Source organism: Primulina eburnea, chromosome 3 (assembly GCF_022965805.1).
Source record: "Primulina eburnea isolate SZY01 chromosome 3, ASM2296580v1, whole genome shotgun sequence".
Lineage (NCBI taxonomy): Eukaryota > Viridiplantae > Streptophyta > Magnoliopsida > Lamiales > Gesneriaceae > Primulina > Primulina eburnea.
Window position 1 is genome coordinate 52,021,134 of NC_133103.1, and position 17,708 is coordinate 52,038,841.

General features: G+C 37.4%; 3 protein-coding genes across 5 annotated transcripts; all 3 read left to right on the forward strand.

The window, feature by feature from the left end:
• Nucleotides 1-1,864: 1,864 nt before the first annotated feature.
• On the forward strand, nt 1,865-4,845 carry LOC140828562 (uncharacterized). The gene is made up of 2 exons (XM_073191497.1): nt 1,865-3,143; nt 4,652-4,845. The coding sequence occupies exons 1-2, from the start codon at nt 2,558-2,560 to the stop codon at nt 4,705-4,707; spliced, it is 642 nt and encodes a 213-aa protein (XP_073047598.1). The 5' UTR covers nt 1,865-2,557; the 3' UTR covers nt 4,708-4,845.
• Nucleotides 4,846-5,099: 254 nt separating this feature from the next.
• On the forward strand, nt 5,100-13,819 carry LOC140827469 (double-strand break repair protein MRE11-like). Its single transcript, XM_073190144.1, has 7 exons — nt 5,100-5,666; nt 6,345-6,531; nt 6,639-6,761; nt 6,876-6,905; nt 7,535-7,575; nt 13,263-13,345; nt 13,649-13,819. Exons 4-7 carry the CDS (start codon nt 6,892-6,894, stop codon nt 13,817-13,819), a joined length of 309 nt encoding a protein of 102 aa, XP_073046245.1. The 5' UTR covers nt 5,100-5,666; nt 6,345-6,531; nt 6,639-6,761; nt 6,876-6,891.
• A 226-nt stretch (nt 13,820-14,045) lies between these two features.
• LOC140828563 (uncharacterized) lies at nt 14,046-15,825 on the forward strand. Of its 3 annotated transcripts, XM_073191498.1 has the most exons (5): nt 14,046-14,350; nt 14,469-14,587; nt 14,699-14,873; nt 15,167-15,432; nt 15,564-15,825. In XM_073191498.1, exons 2-5 carry the CDS (start codon nt 14,577-14,579, stop codon nt 15,565-15,567), a joined length of 456 nt encoding a protein of 151 aa, XP_073047599.1. In that variant the 5' UTR covers nt 14,046-14,350; nt 14,469-14,576; the 3' UTR covers nt 15,568-15,825. The 3 variants fall into 3 exon arrangements, 1 of the variants encoding a protein (XP_073047599.1); XR_012117269.1 differs by lacking the exon at nt 15,167-15,432 and having other exon boundaries at nt 14,244-14,350; nt 14,469-14,620; nt 15,564-15,820; XR_012117268.1 differs by lacking the exon at nt 15,167-15,432 and having other exon boundaries at nt 14,244-14,350; nt 14,676-14,873; nt 15,564-15,818.
• Nucleotides 15,826-17,708: the final 1,883 nt, after the last annotated feature.

The following is a 17,708-nucleotide window of genomic DNA, read 5'->3' on the forward strand; positions in this document are numbered from 1 at the left end:
AAATCCCACAATTTAAGAAGCTAAATTTTCGAGAATAGCAAGAAATAATTGAAACCAATTTATGAGATTTGGACACAAATTTTGGTAAGGATTTAGCCACCAAATTTAGCTTAACTCTCTCCCCTATAAATAGTGCATCATACCTAGCCATTCATCACACTTAAAATTCGAAAATCCCCTTGCTGAATTCTCGGAATTCAGCAGCTTTTCCTAGCCAAACTCTGCCGAAATCTTCCAAGAAAAAAATCGAGCCGTAGTGCCGCCGAGTGAGGAGCAAGGAAACGACCCACCTCCCGAAGCCAATCATCCACGTTTTTAGCAAGAAAAAATTACGGTAAGTGGGCTGTTTTAAAATTTATAATTTCGGTTTATGCACATGTGAGAAATTTCGGTTTTGTTGTTTTAAAAAAAAATACGGTCGAGTACCGTCGTTTTGTCTATACGTTTTTATGAAAGTTATTACGTTTATGTTGACACTGTGAGAATTCCCTGAAAATGGATGGAATTCCAACATATGGCCCTTAACAGTGGGATAGAACTGTTTTATGGCCTCGCCCCCTTAGAGGATTAAAACTTAGGGACTGACGTCAGTAAACCGTTCAAAGGTGAAAAATCGCAGTGTTATTATGTTATGGAATTTACGTTACGATTATGAAAAGCATGCTTTACGTTTATGTTATGATTCGAAAATGTTATAAAACTTTTATGTTGTGTTCAAAGTCCCCCATTTACTGAGTATTCCCAAAATACTCACCCCCCTTACGACCCTCCCCAGATAAAAACGAAGAACAGGTTGAAGAAGAAGAGTCCGAGCAGTTTTGGGGTTGGTGATTCGCAAGAATAGTAGTAGATTTTATTCTGAATTTTCTAATTTAAAGAATTGTAAGGCGCTTCCGCATTATTTACTATTTCTTTGAATTTTGTTATTGTAAAGACATTGCTATTTCGTGGAAATTAAGATATATAAACTGGTTTCGGTTTATACTGTGCTACGAAAGGCTTGTTGTTTCGATTGTGTGATTGTTAAACAACGCCGGTGTCAACTAACCCCGATCTCGGGGCGTGACATTTAAGTGGTATCAGAGCCGCCAGGTTCATAATCCGAGTGTGAAAATCGAGTTTCAAAAAAAAAAAATTATTTTTCTGAAAATTCTGGCCAAACAGGCCCTTAGCGCGCGCTGCATTTTTTGTCGATTCCGGCCTCTTCCGGTAGTATTTCTTTGATCGGAGACCAGCTCTAGGACCGCCTCGACGAGACAAACAAAAGCCCTCAAACAATTTCAGATTTCGTGCTCGGGTGCAACCGGAATTTCGGAACTACGAATTTGGTGTACGAGCCCTAACGCCGAATCTTATTTCGTCCAATTACCCTATCAATCCTACTCCGATTTTCAATTCATTTTATCCAAACATTATACTATCCATGGGTAACGTTTTTCAACAATCAATTTTGAGATCGAACCAACGAATCGGAAACGCCCAATTTCAAGTGAGTTAACCGAGTTTGAGCGAATTCCGGCCAATTAGGTAGTTTTCCGACTGATTCTGGCCGTGCCACCACCAAGTCCGTGATTCTGACACCTTCGCCGACGTACGGCTTAGCTCCGAACATACTCCGGCGAGTCAACTCGGCCGAGTCAACGAGTCCACCCGCCGGCTTATGTCCTTCGATTTTTTTTTTCGTAGAAAACTCCGATTTCGGTTCCGTCGACTGTTCTGGAATCCTCTCGATATACCCTTCGAATCCGTATGTCTATCTCAAAACTTTTCATTTTTGGAAATTTTCGAATTTTTATTTATTTTCATTATTGAACTCTATATGAATCTGACATTTTATTATGTCATATTTCATTCAGTACATTTATTTCATTTAGATTGGTCATGTTCATTTATTTTTGTTCTGCTTGAGAAATCAATAAAATATTTTATTCGTTCCATTGATTTCAATTTACTTCTACGCAATCTATTGTATGAACTTTACTCGTACAACAAATTCTTAGAAACGTTCAAATTGTAGGAAATGGCCGGTAGACCTCCAAGGCAAAACCGCAACCCCCGTTATGCTAACAACAACAACAACAACACTAATGAAGAAGGCAACGGACCTCCACCTCAGTTCAATCTCAATCAAGCGGACCTAATGGCTATAGCCACGATCGTGGCGACGACACTTCAGGGGTTAGTAAACCCCAACGCCAATCAACCACCACCACCACCACCACAGCACGGAGTCAAGTTCCATTACGAGTCCCTCCATAAGAACAGGTGCCCAACTTTCAGTGGCGCTGCCGACCCTAAGGTTAGCCAGAGTTGGCTGAAAAGTGTGGAGACTCAGCTGCGACTGTTGGAAGTCCCGGATGCACTGAAAGTGGACGTGATAGTGCCATTCCTGGAAGATCGAGCAAGCAAGTGGTGAGAAGCAATCTCGCCAGCCATGACAGCTGCATGACCAATCACGTGGCAACACTTTAAGGAAGCTTTCCTGAAACAGTATTACCCCGCCGAGGTCAGACTACAAAAACTAAGTGAGTTTGAGAATTTCAGTCAAGCTCCCGACATGTCAGTTGTGGAATACACCTCCCAGTTCAACGCCTTAGGATCTTATGCTCCGGCAATTATGGCGGATGAAGTTCTAAAATTGCACCGCTTCAAGAAGGGGTTGAACAGCAGGATCCAATCAGCCCTAGCAGTCTACCAACCGACGAATTTTTCCGACCAGATGGGCGCAGCTATCCGAGCTGAAACTGATATCCAGCGCAGAGAGAAAGAATTTAGGAACAAAAGGCCTATGAATGATCAGCCCCCTCATGGCAGTCAGTCGTTCAAGAAACCGAACCATTCCGGCGAACCATCTAAAGGGCCTTCGCCTGCCTCAGGATACCAGGCCATTAAGCCTTGCCAAACTTGCCACTTACGCCACCTGGGAGAATGTCGCAGAGCCAGCGGCGTCTGCTTCGGATCCGGAAAACCAGGACACCGTATGGCAGATTGTCCAGCCGCCAGCAACAAAACAACTGGACCAGGTAAAGGAGACGGGTCAAGCTCAGGGACGAATGCCAATAAACCACGGGAGAACAAACCAAATGCCAGGGTGTTTGCCATGACGCAGGAGGAGGCAGATGATGCAAGCGTTGTTGTGTCAGGTACCATATTTATTCAGCAAATGCCTGCTTATGTGTTAATTGACTGTGGTGACATACATTCTTTATATCTAAGAGTTTGGTAAGAAGTTAGGACGTAAGCTCGATAAGCTAACCGAACCTTTCCGAATAGACACGCCTACTAGTAGAGCCATTGAAACTGACGAAATTAAAGAGTTTGAAAAATCAGTATTTTTAGAGCCGACCTGATACAGTTGATCATGGTCGATTTCGATATCATCTTAAGAATGGACTGGTTAGCAAGAAACAATGCGGTAGTAGATTGTAAGGGAAAGGAATAGCTCTACCTATTTGGAGACCCAGCCAACTCAAGTTTCGAGTACGAAACTTCTCATAAGGAGGGAGGGATGTGAGAACCGAATTTTTTTTAAGATTGTAGGATTTGATATTCTTGTGTAAAATAAATAAATAATATAATGAGATATGCACCTTGGGGAATTAATTGTGAGAAATCTTTTACCAAGTCAATAATACCTACACTTAGGCATACTAAATTTTCGAAAATAGGTAAGAAGATTTAGAAGATTAGGATATTATACAAGTTAGAAGAAATAAGGCATGATTTTGCTAGGGATTTTCGAAAAAATCCAACCATATTATATGCCAAATTATTTTACTTGATTGGTTGGAAGCAAATCATCCAAGTTGGCTCAAAATTGCTTCCCACTTAGCAACCTAGATTTCGAACCAAATTGAGAGCAATAGATTAAGGATTAAATCCCACAATTTAAGAAGCTAAATTTTCGAGAATAGCAAGAAATAATTGAAACAAATTTATGAGATTTGGACACAAATTTTGGTAAGGATTTAGCCACCAAATTTAGCTTAACCCTCTCCCCTATAAATAGTGCATCATACCTAGCCATTCATCACACTTAAAATTCGAAAATCCCCTTGCTGAAATCTCGGAATTCAGCAGCTTTTCCTAGCCAAACTCTGCCGAAATCTTCCAAGAAAAAAATCGAGCCGTAGTGCCGCCGAGTGAGGAGCAAGGAAACGACCCACCTCCCGAAGCCAATCATCCACGTTTTTAGCAAGAAAAAATTACGGTAAGTGGGCTGTTTTAAAATTTATAATTTCGGTTTATGCATATGTGAGAAATTTCGGTTTTGTTGTTTTAAAAAAAAAATACGGTCGAGTACCGTCGTTTTGTCTATACGTTTTTATGAAAGTTATTACGTTTATGTTGACACTGTGAGAATTCCCTGAAAATGGGTGAAATTCCAACATATGGCCCTTAACAGTGGGATATAACTGTTTTATGGCCTCGCCCCCTTAGAGGATTAAAACTTAGGGACTGACGTCAGTAAACCGTTCAAAGGTGAAAAATCGCATTGTTATTATGTTATGGAATTTACGTTACGATTATGAAAAGCATGCTTTACGTTTATGTTATGATTCGAAAATGTTATAAAACTTTTATGTTGTGTTCAAAGTCCCCCATTTACTGAGTATTTCCAAAATACTCACACCCTTACGACCCTCCCCAGATAAAAACGAAGAACAGGTTGAAGAAGAAGAGTCCGAGCAGTTTTGGGGTTGGTGATTCGCAAGAATAGTAGTAGATTTTATTCTGAATTTTCTAATTTAAAGAATTGTAAGACGCTTCTGCATTATTTACTATTTCTTTGAATTTTGTTATTGTAAAGACATTGCTATTTCGTGGAAATTATGATATATAAACTGGTTTCGGTTTATACTGTGGAACGAAAGGCTTGTTGTTTCGATTGTGTGATTGTTAAACAATGCCGGTGTCAACTAACCCCGATCTCGGGGCGTGACAGAGCCAAAATCAGATTTGTATTTATTTTTAATACAAATTTTTTATTATTATTATTATTATTATTATTGTTATTATTATTATTTACAAGTCTTTACCTTGCAACGTTAATATATTAAGATGCCATTATATACGGTAAAGTTTAACGTACAAATTCCATAAAAAGAGTTCAACTTTCCATATCTGACTTCTACCCGCTCTCTTTCACGCTCCTCTTCTTGAGTTTATAAATACCCCTACGCCCGCCCGTAACCGAGTTCTTCCTCCTCGAGCATCTCTTGATTCTACAGCCATTTCTCTGTAAAGAAACCCTCTCCTCCCCGAGACATCTCTTGATTCTACCGCCATTTTTTTGTTAACATTGATTCAGAGAATGTTAATTTTTTTTAATCTTTTGATTAGTGATCATTTTAGGAAGGGGTTAAGTTGTTGAATACATGGTTGGAAACCCAGATCTGTAGATATTTGTCCGATAACTTGAGTGCTCAAGCCTAACGAAGTTCTACACTGTAAGCATGTACAACCGCTTGCAAGAATTTGTTGTTTTTATAGCTTCTGATGAAATTGATGGCGTGCAGTTGCTTACTGCTTTTTTTGTGCTGCTGGACTTGCCTTTTCTTGTCAAAATATCAATTCATTGTGTATCATACGATATCTCATCTAGCGAGAAGAGATTACCGAAATTAATTTTTGCAAAGACTCATCCCAGGATGATGGGTGTTCAGGTTAGTTTGAAGTTTTTGTTTCTTTCAGTAAATGAAAGCAATCTGATAATGTTGTTTATTCACAAAATTTCGTGTAGTGAATAGCTTGGATAATTTTGTAATTTGAATGAATTTTGACATATCCAACTATCTGCGACTAAATATTGATAAAAATTTATCAAACAAGGGTGATGCTTGAATTTGTTTTCGACATGATTAGTGTTATGCCTTTGGTTATTTTATGGGGTCACACTTAGGGTTAAGTAAACATGTCACTTGATGCATTGATAAGTCTGCCATTCACTAACTTGACATCTATGTGACTCTCGTTGCCTTGAAGTGTCGGGCTACCTCAGAGGATCTCCAACCGGGCGAATTCCACGTTTCAAGTTTCAAGTTGAAGCAACAACATTGTGCATAGCCAATTCAATAGCACTGAAACACTTTCTTTTACTCTTTTTGTTTCTTAATTGTGTTAATTTTTTTAAAATATTTTAAATTATTTGATTTAATATGAAGAACATCAACATAACATAAAATAATAAAAATCAAGTTTTAATAATCCCGTAAGTCGGATCTAGATACTACTTTATCTTGGAAAAGTGTTCCAAGAGTTGATAGTTGCTTGTCGGCAAATGGATCCTTGCTTTAAAATGTCGTAAAGTTCTGTTCTCATTATGTTGTGCCAATCATGGACAGATCTTGTGATTCTCTACATGGAAACATGTCTGAGTGCAGAAAATGTCGGTCGATTGAACCCAAAAGAAGAGGTTTTCTGCTCCACCTTGACACGACATCCACTTATTGAAAACCCGACTGGAGATATTCCCGATGATCTTCAAGATAACATTATTTTGGGCTTTGTTGGAATTTTTTCTCATCCAAGGTAACACGTCGATGTTTTTTTAGTCATGTTCCACCTTACAGATTTCTTATAGTTATGATATTGCAATAATTGACAAATGGATAATTTTTTTTCCTTTTGCATGTTAGGGATGAGGTAAAAATTTCTCGCAAGCTTGTGGAGTGCATCCATACATATTTATTATAGGAAAGACCAAATTTAGGTGGCAAATCCCTGGAAATTCATCAAGCAATAAATCATTTCGTGTTTCGGTACTGGTTTGCAACTCATGATCAAAGTCTAAATGTATCTTGAGCAATATTGAATTGATTTTTTGATTTGTAGTAAAACATTTGCAATACTTCTAATTTGTCCTTCATCAACAGGATTCTCTTATTTGCTATGGGAAGTTGCAAGTAAGTTTAACTAGGGCTGTGGATGACGGTTCTCTTTTACTAGAACAACACGTGGATGTGAATAATCATGTGATGAGCAAGTACCTTGATCAAATGAGCACATCCAGTGCCAATGTGTGTTCCTGTAGTCTATTTGTCTCTACCCTGTGTGGTGGATGCATTCATATTTTCTTATTCTTTTAATTTCTTTAATATCAATACCTCTTCATCGAAGGAGAGGAGAGCTTCTGTTCTCTGTTTTTCTTTTTGCCTTTTCGAAATGATTTCTTTTGGTACCTGTAGAAAACTATTTTTTTTGTTAGGGTCTTGCAGAGTTATAACACTGCAACTTTGGAGCATTCTCATGATGTTCTGCTCTAGACGTTGCAGTACCAAAAGAATTCAATTTGATATGATTTGAAATTGTAATTTGATGCTGAAACAAACACTATGATGTTTTACTCTTTTATTGATTATAACTTATTTTTTATGTGCACAAATGCCGTCTAGTTACTTTGTTAATCATGTTAACTTCTGATCTATTGTGTATTTCATTTGATGGAATCTGCTTAAGACTCTTCTCACCAATTTTTTATTTGATTTGAAGGAATCTGCTTGGGCTTTCTTTATTGATGTTTTTACTGCTCCAGGTGTAAAATCATCGCTGAAGTCAGCTTTTCCCTTGAAAGAGGTATATCACATTTTTTTTTATAAAAAACATAACAATATTATTAATATTAAATTTTTACATTACAAGAAGTGGACTAGCGGTTCACTGCCACGAAATTTTAAGTCATTAATTTTTAACAATACACATACGACAAATCTCGTAGAATATCAAATATAGACAATCCCTGAAAGTGTTTATCCACTCCGATCCAGTTTGCTATTGTGAGCTTGATTTTTCCCCAACATTCTTCCGTTGTTTCTTCCAATTCTTCAAAAAATTTCTATTTCTCTCGAACCAAGCTGCCCAACAAATTCCATGAATCACGACTTTCCAGAAAATTTTGCCTCTTTTTGCCTAGCATATGCCCAATATCCGTACTAAACAAATCTTGAGTTGTTTTTGGCCCACCCAAACCAATCTCATTTCTTCCAAAGCCATAGCCCACAACTTTGCAATGAACAAGCAAATGATCTTGTGTTTCCACATCCTTACGACACAACACACACCAGTTGGGACAAAGAGCACAATTAGGATATCTCTTTTGCATCATCTCGGATGTCGGTAATTTTGCAAGGATTGCCGTCCACGAGAATATTTGAATCTTTGACGTAATATGTACTTTCCAAATGATCTTGAAAAAATTGAACTCTTGTGCACCATTAGTATCCGTAAAGAATGACTGGAAAAAAGATTTGAATGTGAATTTCCCGGATGGATCCCCTCCCACTGTTTGAAATCATCAACCCCTTCAACCAATCTCACCCCCTCCAAAATGCTTAAGAGCGAAGATAACTGAGTGATCTCCTCCTCACGGAGTGATCGACGGAAATGCAAGTCCCAAGAAAAATCATGTGATGAAGTATCAAAAGTAGCAAAATAAGAGATAGGCAAATTACGAACCAAAGATAGCTGAAATAAAGATGGGTACAAATCCCGGAAAGATGAATCTCCCAACTAAATATCCTCCCAAAACCTGATTTTAGTCCCTCCTCGAACCACTAATCTCAGTAGTCGGGTATGTTGTGGAAATGAACTTCCACGGACATCTAAAAGTCACATTCTTAGCCAACCCCGCATCCCATCCATTTTCTTGTAACCCATACTTACTCTTTATTATTCTTTTCCACAATGCTTCATTTTCAACGTTAAACCTCCACCGCCATTTTCCTATTAACGCTATATTTCTCAAACATATATTCCCGAGTCCTAAGCCACCTTTCTCCTTCGGTCTACAAACTTTTTCCTATATAACCATATGACAATGTGATTCTCCCTCATTCCCATCTCACAGAAAGTCTCTCATTACTTTCTTCATCGCCTCTGTTACTCCTTTTGGTACCTTGAATAAAGACAAGTAGTATATAGGCAGAACAGTCAATATCGCGACAATCAATGTTACTCTACCCTTTTTGGACAAGAAAGCCTTTTTCCAAGTTGCCAGTTTTCTAGTTATCTTAATCATGATAGGTTCCCAAAAAAGCAACTTGTAGAGGGTTACCCCCGAGGGGAACTCCCAAGTATTTTATTGGCCATTGTTTCCTGCGACAACCAATCCCCTTAGCTATATCTTCCTCAACTACTTCTTCTTGATTTAAACCCAGTAAAGCACTCTTTCCCCAATTCATCCGTAATCCTGACATATCACAAAACACCTTCAAAACTCGCACCAAAAATCCTAAGTGTTCCTCCGTCTTGACAAAAAACAATGTATCATCCGCGAACTGTATATGTGATACTTCCACCTTATCTCGGCCCACTTCATACCCTCTTATGCAATTCTCTTCTTTTGGTTTGTCAACCAATCTTCCCAAAACATCGACAATCATATTGAACAAAAATGGTGATAAAGGGTCTCCCTGTCTAAGTCCTCTAAATGCTTTAAATTTCCCCCTTGGTCTCCCATTAATCATGATTGAAAACGAAACATTAGACAAGCATCCTCTTATCCATCCTCTCCATCTTTCCCCGAAACCCTTCTTTCGTAATACGAAATCCAAAAAATCCCATTCAACATTTTCATAAACTTTTTCAAAATCAATTTTCAAAACCCACCCTTTATCATTTTTTTCCTCCCTTCTTTCACCAACTCATTCGCAATCAAACAACAATCCAGTATCTGATTTCCCTCAACAAATGCGTTCTGTGATTCAGACAATGTATGTGACAACAGTTTTTTCATCCTTGTAGCCAACACATTTGCTATTATCTTGTATAAAACTCGTAGTGAGGCTAATGGGTCTGAGATCTTTTACCTTTAACGAGTCATGTTTCTTTGGTATCAGACATATGTACGATTCATTGGTCAACCCATTAATGATCTCCCCTTCATAGAATTCTGCAAATACCTTCATTAAATCGCCCTTGACTACATCCCAACAATCCTGATAAAGAGCCAAAATATAACCGTCGGGCCCCGGTGCTTTAAACATGTCACACGCAAACACCGCCTTGAAGAATGTTTGTTGGAGTTCAGCCCTCATATCATCACCGATAGGTGTCCATTCCACTCTTTCAATCCCAAATCTTCTCACATCTCTATTACTGTACAGTTGTTGGAAATAATCAACAATGAATTGGACAATTTGAATCTCATCTTCTATAATCCCTCCATCATCCATTTCCAATTTACAAATCATGGACTTTGTTTTTCGGTGGTTTAGTAAGGAATGGAAGAATTTGGTGTTGTAGTCTCCTTCTTTTAACCATTTAATCTTTGCTTTTTGATATAACATTCTGTTTAGTCAGCACACCAACTCTTCCAACTCCAATTTTATTTTATTTTTTCAGCCACCCCTTCCGCATTCTCCCTCCCCTCACTCTCCATTTCATCCAATCTCATAATTCTATTTCGCATTTCTGCCTCCCTCATGTCAATCTTCCCGAACTCCTCGTCGTTCCATACTTTGATATCATCCTTAATATTCTTAAGTTTTTTCATGAATTTATATCCCTCCCATCCTTGAACTTGCTTGCTAGTCCACCACATAGAAAATTTATCCTTAAAACCCTTATGTTGCAGCCACATGTTCTCGAATCTGAATGGTCAAGGTCCCCATTTAAGTTTTTGTGTTTCCAATACAATTGGAAAATGGGCCGAAGTGATGCGAGGCAAAACAAATTGTTTATGATATGGAAATAATTCCACCCACCCTCCCAAAAACAAGAATCTATCAATCTTGCTGCAAATTGGTATAGCCCTAAAATTTGACCATGTAAATTTCGCATTCAGTAACGGTGGATTTCACAATTCCAATTCCTGAATCAACATATCAAAACAAGCCATACTTGTTGTTTGTGAGTGGCTATTTATTTTCTCGGTCAAATATCTCACAACATTGAAATTCCCTCCCAAACACCACATATCCCCACACAAAACTCTCAAACCAGCAAACTCATCCCAGAATTTATGTCGCAATCATGCTGTGCATGGTCCATATACTGCTGTAAACCACCAACTATCTAAATCTTTATTTTTGTCTATACATATCGAAACTGTGAATTCTCCAATCATATTATCCGTGATGGATACCACTCTCGGATCCCACATAACCAGAATACCCGCTGATGCTCCAATCGAGGGTAAATGAACCCAATCAACAAACCTTGATTTCCACACGCTGGATATAAATCTTCTATCAATCAATTCTTTTTTTGTTTCTTGTAGAATAACTAAGTCGGGTTTCTCCTTGCGTAGCATATCTCGATTCAATCCTCTCCTCGTTGCCGACCCTCCACCTCTTATATTCCAAGAAACAATCTTCATCGAAACACTTTTTCTCCCATTTGACTTTTTCCATCTTTATTCAACCCATCCCCTATCTCCACCTTTTTGACTCCCATCATCTTCAAACAACAGTAATCTCCATCTTTTTCGGACAATTTCATCATTCCCCCACTGTCCCTATCATCCTCGTGGATTTTCATTCCTGGCATACCCGACTTTTCACCAACCACAAGACCTCCATCACCCTCAATATACCTCCCCTCCCCCGAATTTTTATTGAAAGAAAATTCTGAAGAATGAATTGAAGGATTGGAAAAGTGAAAATGCGACGAAGTATTTTTGTTGTGTACCTTATCCGAAGGTGATGCAAAGAGATCCCCTATGTCCTCCAAACCCAAGCTTTTGTGTGTCGTTGTATCCGAGCTGATAGACATATGAGTCCCCATGTCGCTAAAATCACTATCTTCTTCAAAGCCATGATCTTGATCGTTTATAAAATCCTGGTCCTCCCATGTGGCATCATGTTCCTTAAGCAATGGTTGTTGATCCAGCCACTGTAGCTTGCTCTTTGTTGTTGCTTCATCTTGTGTATTAAACCAATCATGATTTGTCCTTGATTTTCTTCTAGTACAAACAACCTCGAAGTTCTTTTCCTGTTTACTTATGTCCTCTGGAGAACCGCAATGCCTTGTATTCTCATTCGCTTTGTTGCTCATGGATTGGACTATTCCTTTGTTGAAGTCATCCACTCCTTTCGGACTAACCCTTTTGAGAATTTTGATTTGTTTGCGCCCTCTCAATGGTTCTGAGCCAAACACTTTATTACCCTTTCCCCCTTCCTTTCTTGTTTTGTAAACATCTTCCTGTTGTTTCCCGACAAACACTTCCATCCCTTGGACGATCTTTGTATTGCTATATTTCCCTTCTTGGTGTTTTAAATGGACTTCTCGACCCAACACCGCATGTATGCCAGTGTTTTTTTGTTGGCCAGCTTCCCCATCCCTTATAATCTGTTTATATCCTGTTTTGGTCTTCGAATCCTTAAATTCTCCTACTTGTTTAAAATTTCCAGCGTCCTCCTCAATTGGTCTTTTCACTCTGCCTCAACCTGCTATCACTCTAGCACCATCAATTACTACATGTGCATAGAATCTTTTCATTTTTATTCAGCTGCAAGGCTGTTTTCTAGTTTCCTTATGGAAAATTTGTTCTCCTATTGCAGCATAACATTTACTAATTCCTAAAGAAAGATTGTTTCTCATAAAAACACCCCTAATGAAAATTATATAATTCAATTTGCTCAAATCTCTTTGTTTTTTTATCCCCTTGAATTGAGCTTGATAGATTGCAAAGGTTCATTGCTTTGACCATTGGCCTATGAGAAGTGTCACTACACGAATTAAGCATGTTTGTCAATATGTTATACTCAATATTTAGATCAAATTCAATTATCAAGGTAAAAAGTAGATTCAGATTGTTCATTCGCTTCCATAACACAAAAAACCACCAATGGTGACCACTTCCAATGATCCCTTCTATTCGGTCAATATGCTGCTTGTATATGCCACAAATCGGCTGTGGAAGCTAACAAAGAATTCTCTAGTGAAGTTATATAAAAGACTTGACTGGTTTTTGTGATTGATGACATGATTGATTGGTTGGAAGGGAGATAAGAGGAATTGGATGAATAAAGAGATTCAGGAAAAAAATACATTGAATAGACAAGAGCTCTGATATCATGTAGAGTGTAGAAATCTGATACTTTTAACTATGTTTTGAAAATTTAGACACTTGAGTTATATGGACATTTGTCATCTAAAAAAAGTAGCAAAATAACCTAACCAAATATACATCTCAAACAGTTTCCCATTTTAAATTAATTGTTGACAAGAGCTGGAAAATCTAGTTTTTCCTTTTGATTTATACCCGCTTTTTTCTTTTCAACTATTTTGATAAATGGTAACTATGTAATGCTATGCCCTAGATAAAATTGATGATTCTGAACGGCTTCGACCACAAGAGCTGAATCAACAGAACATTGAAGCCTTAGTTGCCGAGAGTAATCTGGTAATAGATTGAATCTTATCCCTTCTTTTTCTTTTTTTTATACTTTCGAATCAAATCCTCAGTTGGATCCAGAACATTGAAACCAAACTTGATCCAATGATTACTGTCAAAGTTTTTATACTTGAAAAGGGTTTTTAAAAAATTAAGATTAAGAATATGGCTCGGCTCCAACACCGTTTGTGCTGTTTATTTCCATTTGCTCCCATTTAATACAATGACAGTAAATATATTACTCTCGGTGTTTATGTTATGTGCTTTTTGTGATCTTTTATCTGGACCCACTTTCACCATATAATTTTTCAGAAAATGGAGATACTCCCTGTCAGTGACTTGGACGTTGCATTACACAATTTTGTCAACAAAGATGATAAAATGGCCTTTTATTCCTGTTTGCAATATAACCTTGAAGAAACTCGCGTAAGTGCTGTATCTTTATTCTCAATTTGTCTTGTGACATTCCTGCTTGTTGTGTAGTAGTACAATTATTATCATTGCCCAACTTTCCCTGGCCCCCGCTGCTGCCTTCTCTTTTCTTTACTCCAATTCAATTCTCCTTTGAAATTTATTGTGTGAGTGATATCGAAGTTTTTTATCCGGCTTTCTGATTGAACTGATCCGATAAGCTGAAACCAAACTTGATCCAATGATTACTGTCAAAGTTTTTATACTTGAAAAGGGTTTTTAAAAAATTAAGATTAAGAATATGGCTCGGCTCCAACACCGTTTGTGCTGTTTATTTCCATTTGCTCCCATTTAATACAATGACAGTAAATATATTACTCTCGGTGTTTATGTTATGTGCTTTTTGTGATCTTTTATCTGGACCCACTTTCACCATATAATTTTTCAGAAAATGGAGATACTCCCTGTCAGTGACTTGGACGTTGCATTACACAATTTTGTCAACAAAGATGATAAAATGGCCTTTTATTCCTGTTTGCAATATTCCAGTACATTAAAGCAAACAACATTAGACGCAGCCCTGAGTTTACGTCCTTCACGAAGGTCAGTTTTATGTTCTAGAGTCTAGAGGCTGCCTTTTGATTTGTTATGTTTTAATCATGAAAATGCTTTCAACTTTTCATTTCTGTGAGGAATTTCTACATGATATTTATTTCCCTAGATCTGCATCAACTGTTACATCAGCTTCGGTTCAGAGTTTGGCTGATGATGAGGACATCGTGGACTCAGATTCAAATGACGAAACTGAGAAATTTGACTCAAGATATTGATGGTAGTTCGGTATGGACAAACTCTCAAGTTATTTCTCTAACTGTAAGTTTTTTTGCTTTTACTTGTTTAATTCTGGGTCATAATTTGTATGTTTGAGGGATGATGCTCTACCTCTCCAAGGCAAGGGAAGAAAAAAGCTACTTCAAGGAGAAGGGGTAGAGGATCTGCCACAGCCTCTAAGAGGGGAAGAAAATCAGATAACTCTTCTGCTTCTCTTCAAAGATTGCTTACTAGTAGAGACCACGACGACTACGACGACGAAATAGTGAAGAAACTTAGTACACCTCAACCTCGGGTAATTGATATATACTACTTTGAATGGAACACTCGTGTTTCTCGATTTCTTTGCTCATGTTTCTTTACTATGGTTTACAAGTCGAAAAAATGGAAACTAGTGCTATTCCGAGTATGACATGCCCGCGTTCCTCTGCCCTCTTAGATATGTGTATTTATTATAGATCTCACAAGTGCAATTGAATATATGGATCTTAATTTGCTTATTTTTGCTTGACAAATTAATTAAGATTGTGCTTGAATTTATGAATTTCATTTGGAGGGTGGAGAGATTTGATTTGGGAAAATTTTTAGGATGAATTTCAAATGAGACTTATCTCACTATTGAAATTGCACGAGTTCGATATGGAGTTTACCTTGAATTTCACTTTATGTTTTATTCATCAAAACAAGATAAGAAATTTGAAATTCATCATTTCAAATCCATCCAAGCACAACTTGAGAAAGAGTTCAACTGGTGATGACTCAAAAGAAACAAGTGCGCTAAATCTTTGGTTTTTGGGAGACCTGGCATCCCGAAATGGAATCCCACGAGTCATTTCTTGGTGTTTAACCCCCGTGTGACTGACTCTGTACTTCCGATTTTTTCCAACATGTATACGTGGATCATATAGAAATTTATAAATTTAAGCCTCCGAAGTTTTATTATTATTGCTATGACTTTTTAATTTTATTTTTTTTGTTTGTGTAGGTGACAAAAAACTACGGCGCTTTAAGAAGAAGGTAGCTAACTTTCCCTGAGATATCCCAGATGGACGCAACAACATGAATCCATGTGAGTCGAGAATCATTACAATGAGCTGGGGTAGCTTTAATGTCATATATATTGGTGTAAATGATCGTGGTTCAAAATTCAAATGGCACTCTTCCTATATTTCTATTGCAACAATTAATGTTGTGTATGTGAAAACCCGAAATCTTGCAACGAGAAAATCTATATGTCATAGGAAATTTCAGATCATTTTTGACATAACATTTTTTTAGTTCCATACAATCATAATCATGAAAATTTGAATAATCATTGTCCCTTCATTACTGACCATTTATCACTATATGGAAGTGCACCAATCTTGGAAGAAATTAATGCAGCCAAAATCACTCTCCATTTGCACTTAAGGAAAACCAAAATCACTCATGAATCTCGGGTGTGTATCTTGAATCAAGAAGAGGCCACGTTCATTCGGGAGAGAAAAGTGCAATCATCACGTTGATTAAGCAATCAACGACATTCTTGGAGTAACACGGGCTTACCTTTATAGTTGATTATTCAAGCATATATAAGAAGAAAACTCCCCCCCCCCCCCCCCCAATAACTTCAAGAATTCGAAATTTAGCATTTGCAGCATCCTAGTCGAAGCTCTACCGCAACCTTGTTCGAACGAAGTTCTTTTAGCATGTCTCTCTAGCGCCTTAATCCAAACGAAATCAAGTAAGTGGGCTTTTGCTATGTATTTCTTTGTAACTTAAACTTTGTATAAGTATTTCATGACATACGTCTATGTGTGTCAAATCATTTTCGGAAAATGCTATTATATATTTTATAAAATCTCGATCAATGTACGATATGTTCTTCTATTTCCAATGTTCTTTGATTCTGCTGAGTTCATTCAAAAATTCCGATAAGTGTTGTTTGATACATCTGATTCTGTGGTGTACTGTTATGATTCGAGTGGGATATGGAACGACGATTGTAAATTTTATATGGCCCCATCAGTGGGTATAAAACTGTGTTTCGGCCCCCATCAGTGGGTATAAAACTGTGTTTTGGCCTCACCCCTTAGAGGACTAACATATTGGGGACAATTTGACCATGGAAAACGAGATGAGTAACAGTGTTTTCGCTTGTTCTGATTCGTTCTGTTCTGAATTGTCTGATAATCTCCGTTTTTCGATTCTGATCTGATCTGATATAAGATACTATGTTTTGAAAAATCAGTTTGCAATATGGGTTTTAAATTATATTTATATGTATTTGTGGTAATCGATCGGCCCCCACTTGCTGAGTGTTTCCCAAACACTCACCCCTTACATTTCTCCCCAGATAAGAATGAAGATCAAGTAGACGAGGATGAAATAAGACATGCTTTGGAGTTGGTGAGGAAGTTTTGAGATATGAAGATTTCTCGCTTATGTTCTTCCTAAGTTTCGATTTAAGTTGTACACTGCTTCTGTACATTTTATTTCGTTTTGGAATTTATTACTGTAAGACAAGATTATTTTGAGTTATTTATGAAATAGACTGGTTTTGGTTTATACTGAACTACGAGGCTTGTTGTTTGACGATTATGTGATTGTTGAACAACGCCGGTGTCGACTAACCCCGGTCTCGGGGCGTGACAGTGTATTACTTGGAATTTTTTTGGAGGTCATTGTTATCGCTACTCTTTTTTGTATTATGACCAAAGCATGACTCGTTGATTCTGTTACTTGATTACTTTATATAGTTTAATTTATATACGTAAGATGTGAGGACTGAGACTGTCGTTGCCTGAGTTAGTATCGCCATTTCACGCAACGGAGTTAAGATTAAATTTTAAAACAATTTTATATTTTTCATCCAAACAATTTACGAGGTAAAAAATGTTAAGTTATATTTAGATGTATGAATTTGGAGTTGGGAGTTTCAAGTTTATAATAACAAATCTATAATTTTGTTTAGATAAATTTATTTTAAATCTCGATTTGAATATTTTTTTAAATTTAAATTATCTAATCCGAATACAACCAAGTGTGTACTTGCACTACTTAAACCATATTTAATTTACTCAAAAGGGGGCCATATTATTCAACTTGGGCGGGCAAATAAATCCGAATTGAACCCGCAAATATTAACGTG

Excerpts from the sequence above, each read along its gene's own strand:
- LOC140828562 (XM_073191497.1), top strand. The coding sequence starts at position 2,558 with ATGTCAGTTGTGGAATACACCTCCCAGTTCAACGCCTTAGGATCTTAT. Across the intron at positions 3,144-4,651 it reads TGCAAGCGTTGTTGTGTCAG|ATAAAAACGAAGAACAGGTT; the intron begins GTACCATATTTA and ends GACCCTCCCCAG.
- LOC140827469 (XM_073190144.1), top strand. Across the intron at positions 7,576-13,262 it reads CAGCTTTTCCCTTGAAAGAG|ATAAAATTGATGATTCTGAA; the intron begins GTATATCACATT and ends GCTATGCCCTAG. Across the intron at positions 13,346-13,648 it reads TAGTTGCCGAGAGTAATCTG|AAAATGGAGATACTCCCTGT; the intron begins GTAATAGATTGA and ends ATAATTTTTCAG.
- LOC140828563 (XM_073191498.1), top strand. Across the intron at positions 14,874-15,166 it reads TTAGTACACCTCAACCTCGG|GATGAATTTCAAATGAGACT; the intron begins GTAATTGATATA and ends GAAAATTTTTAG.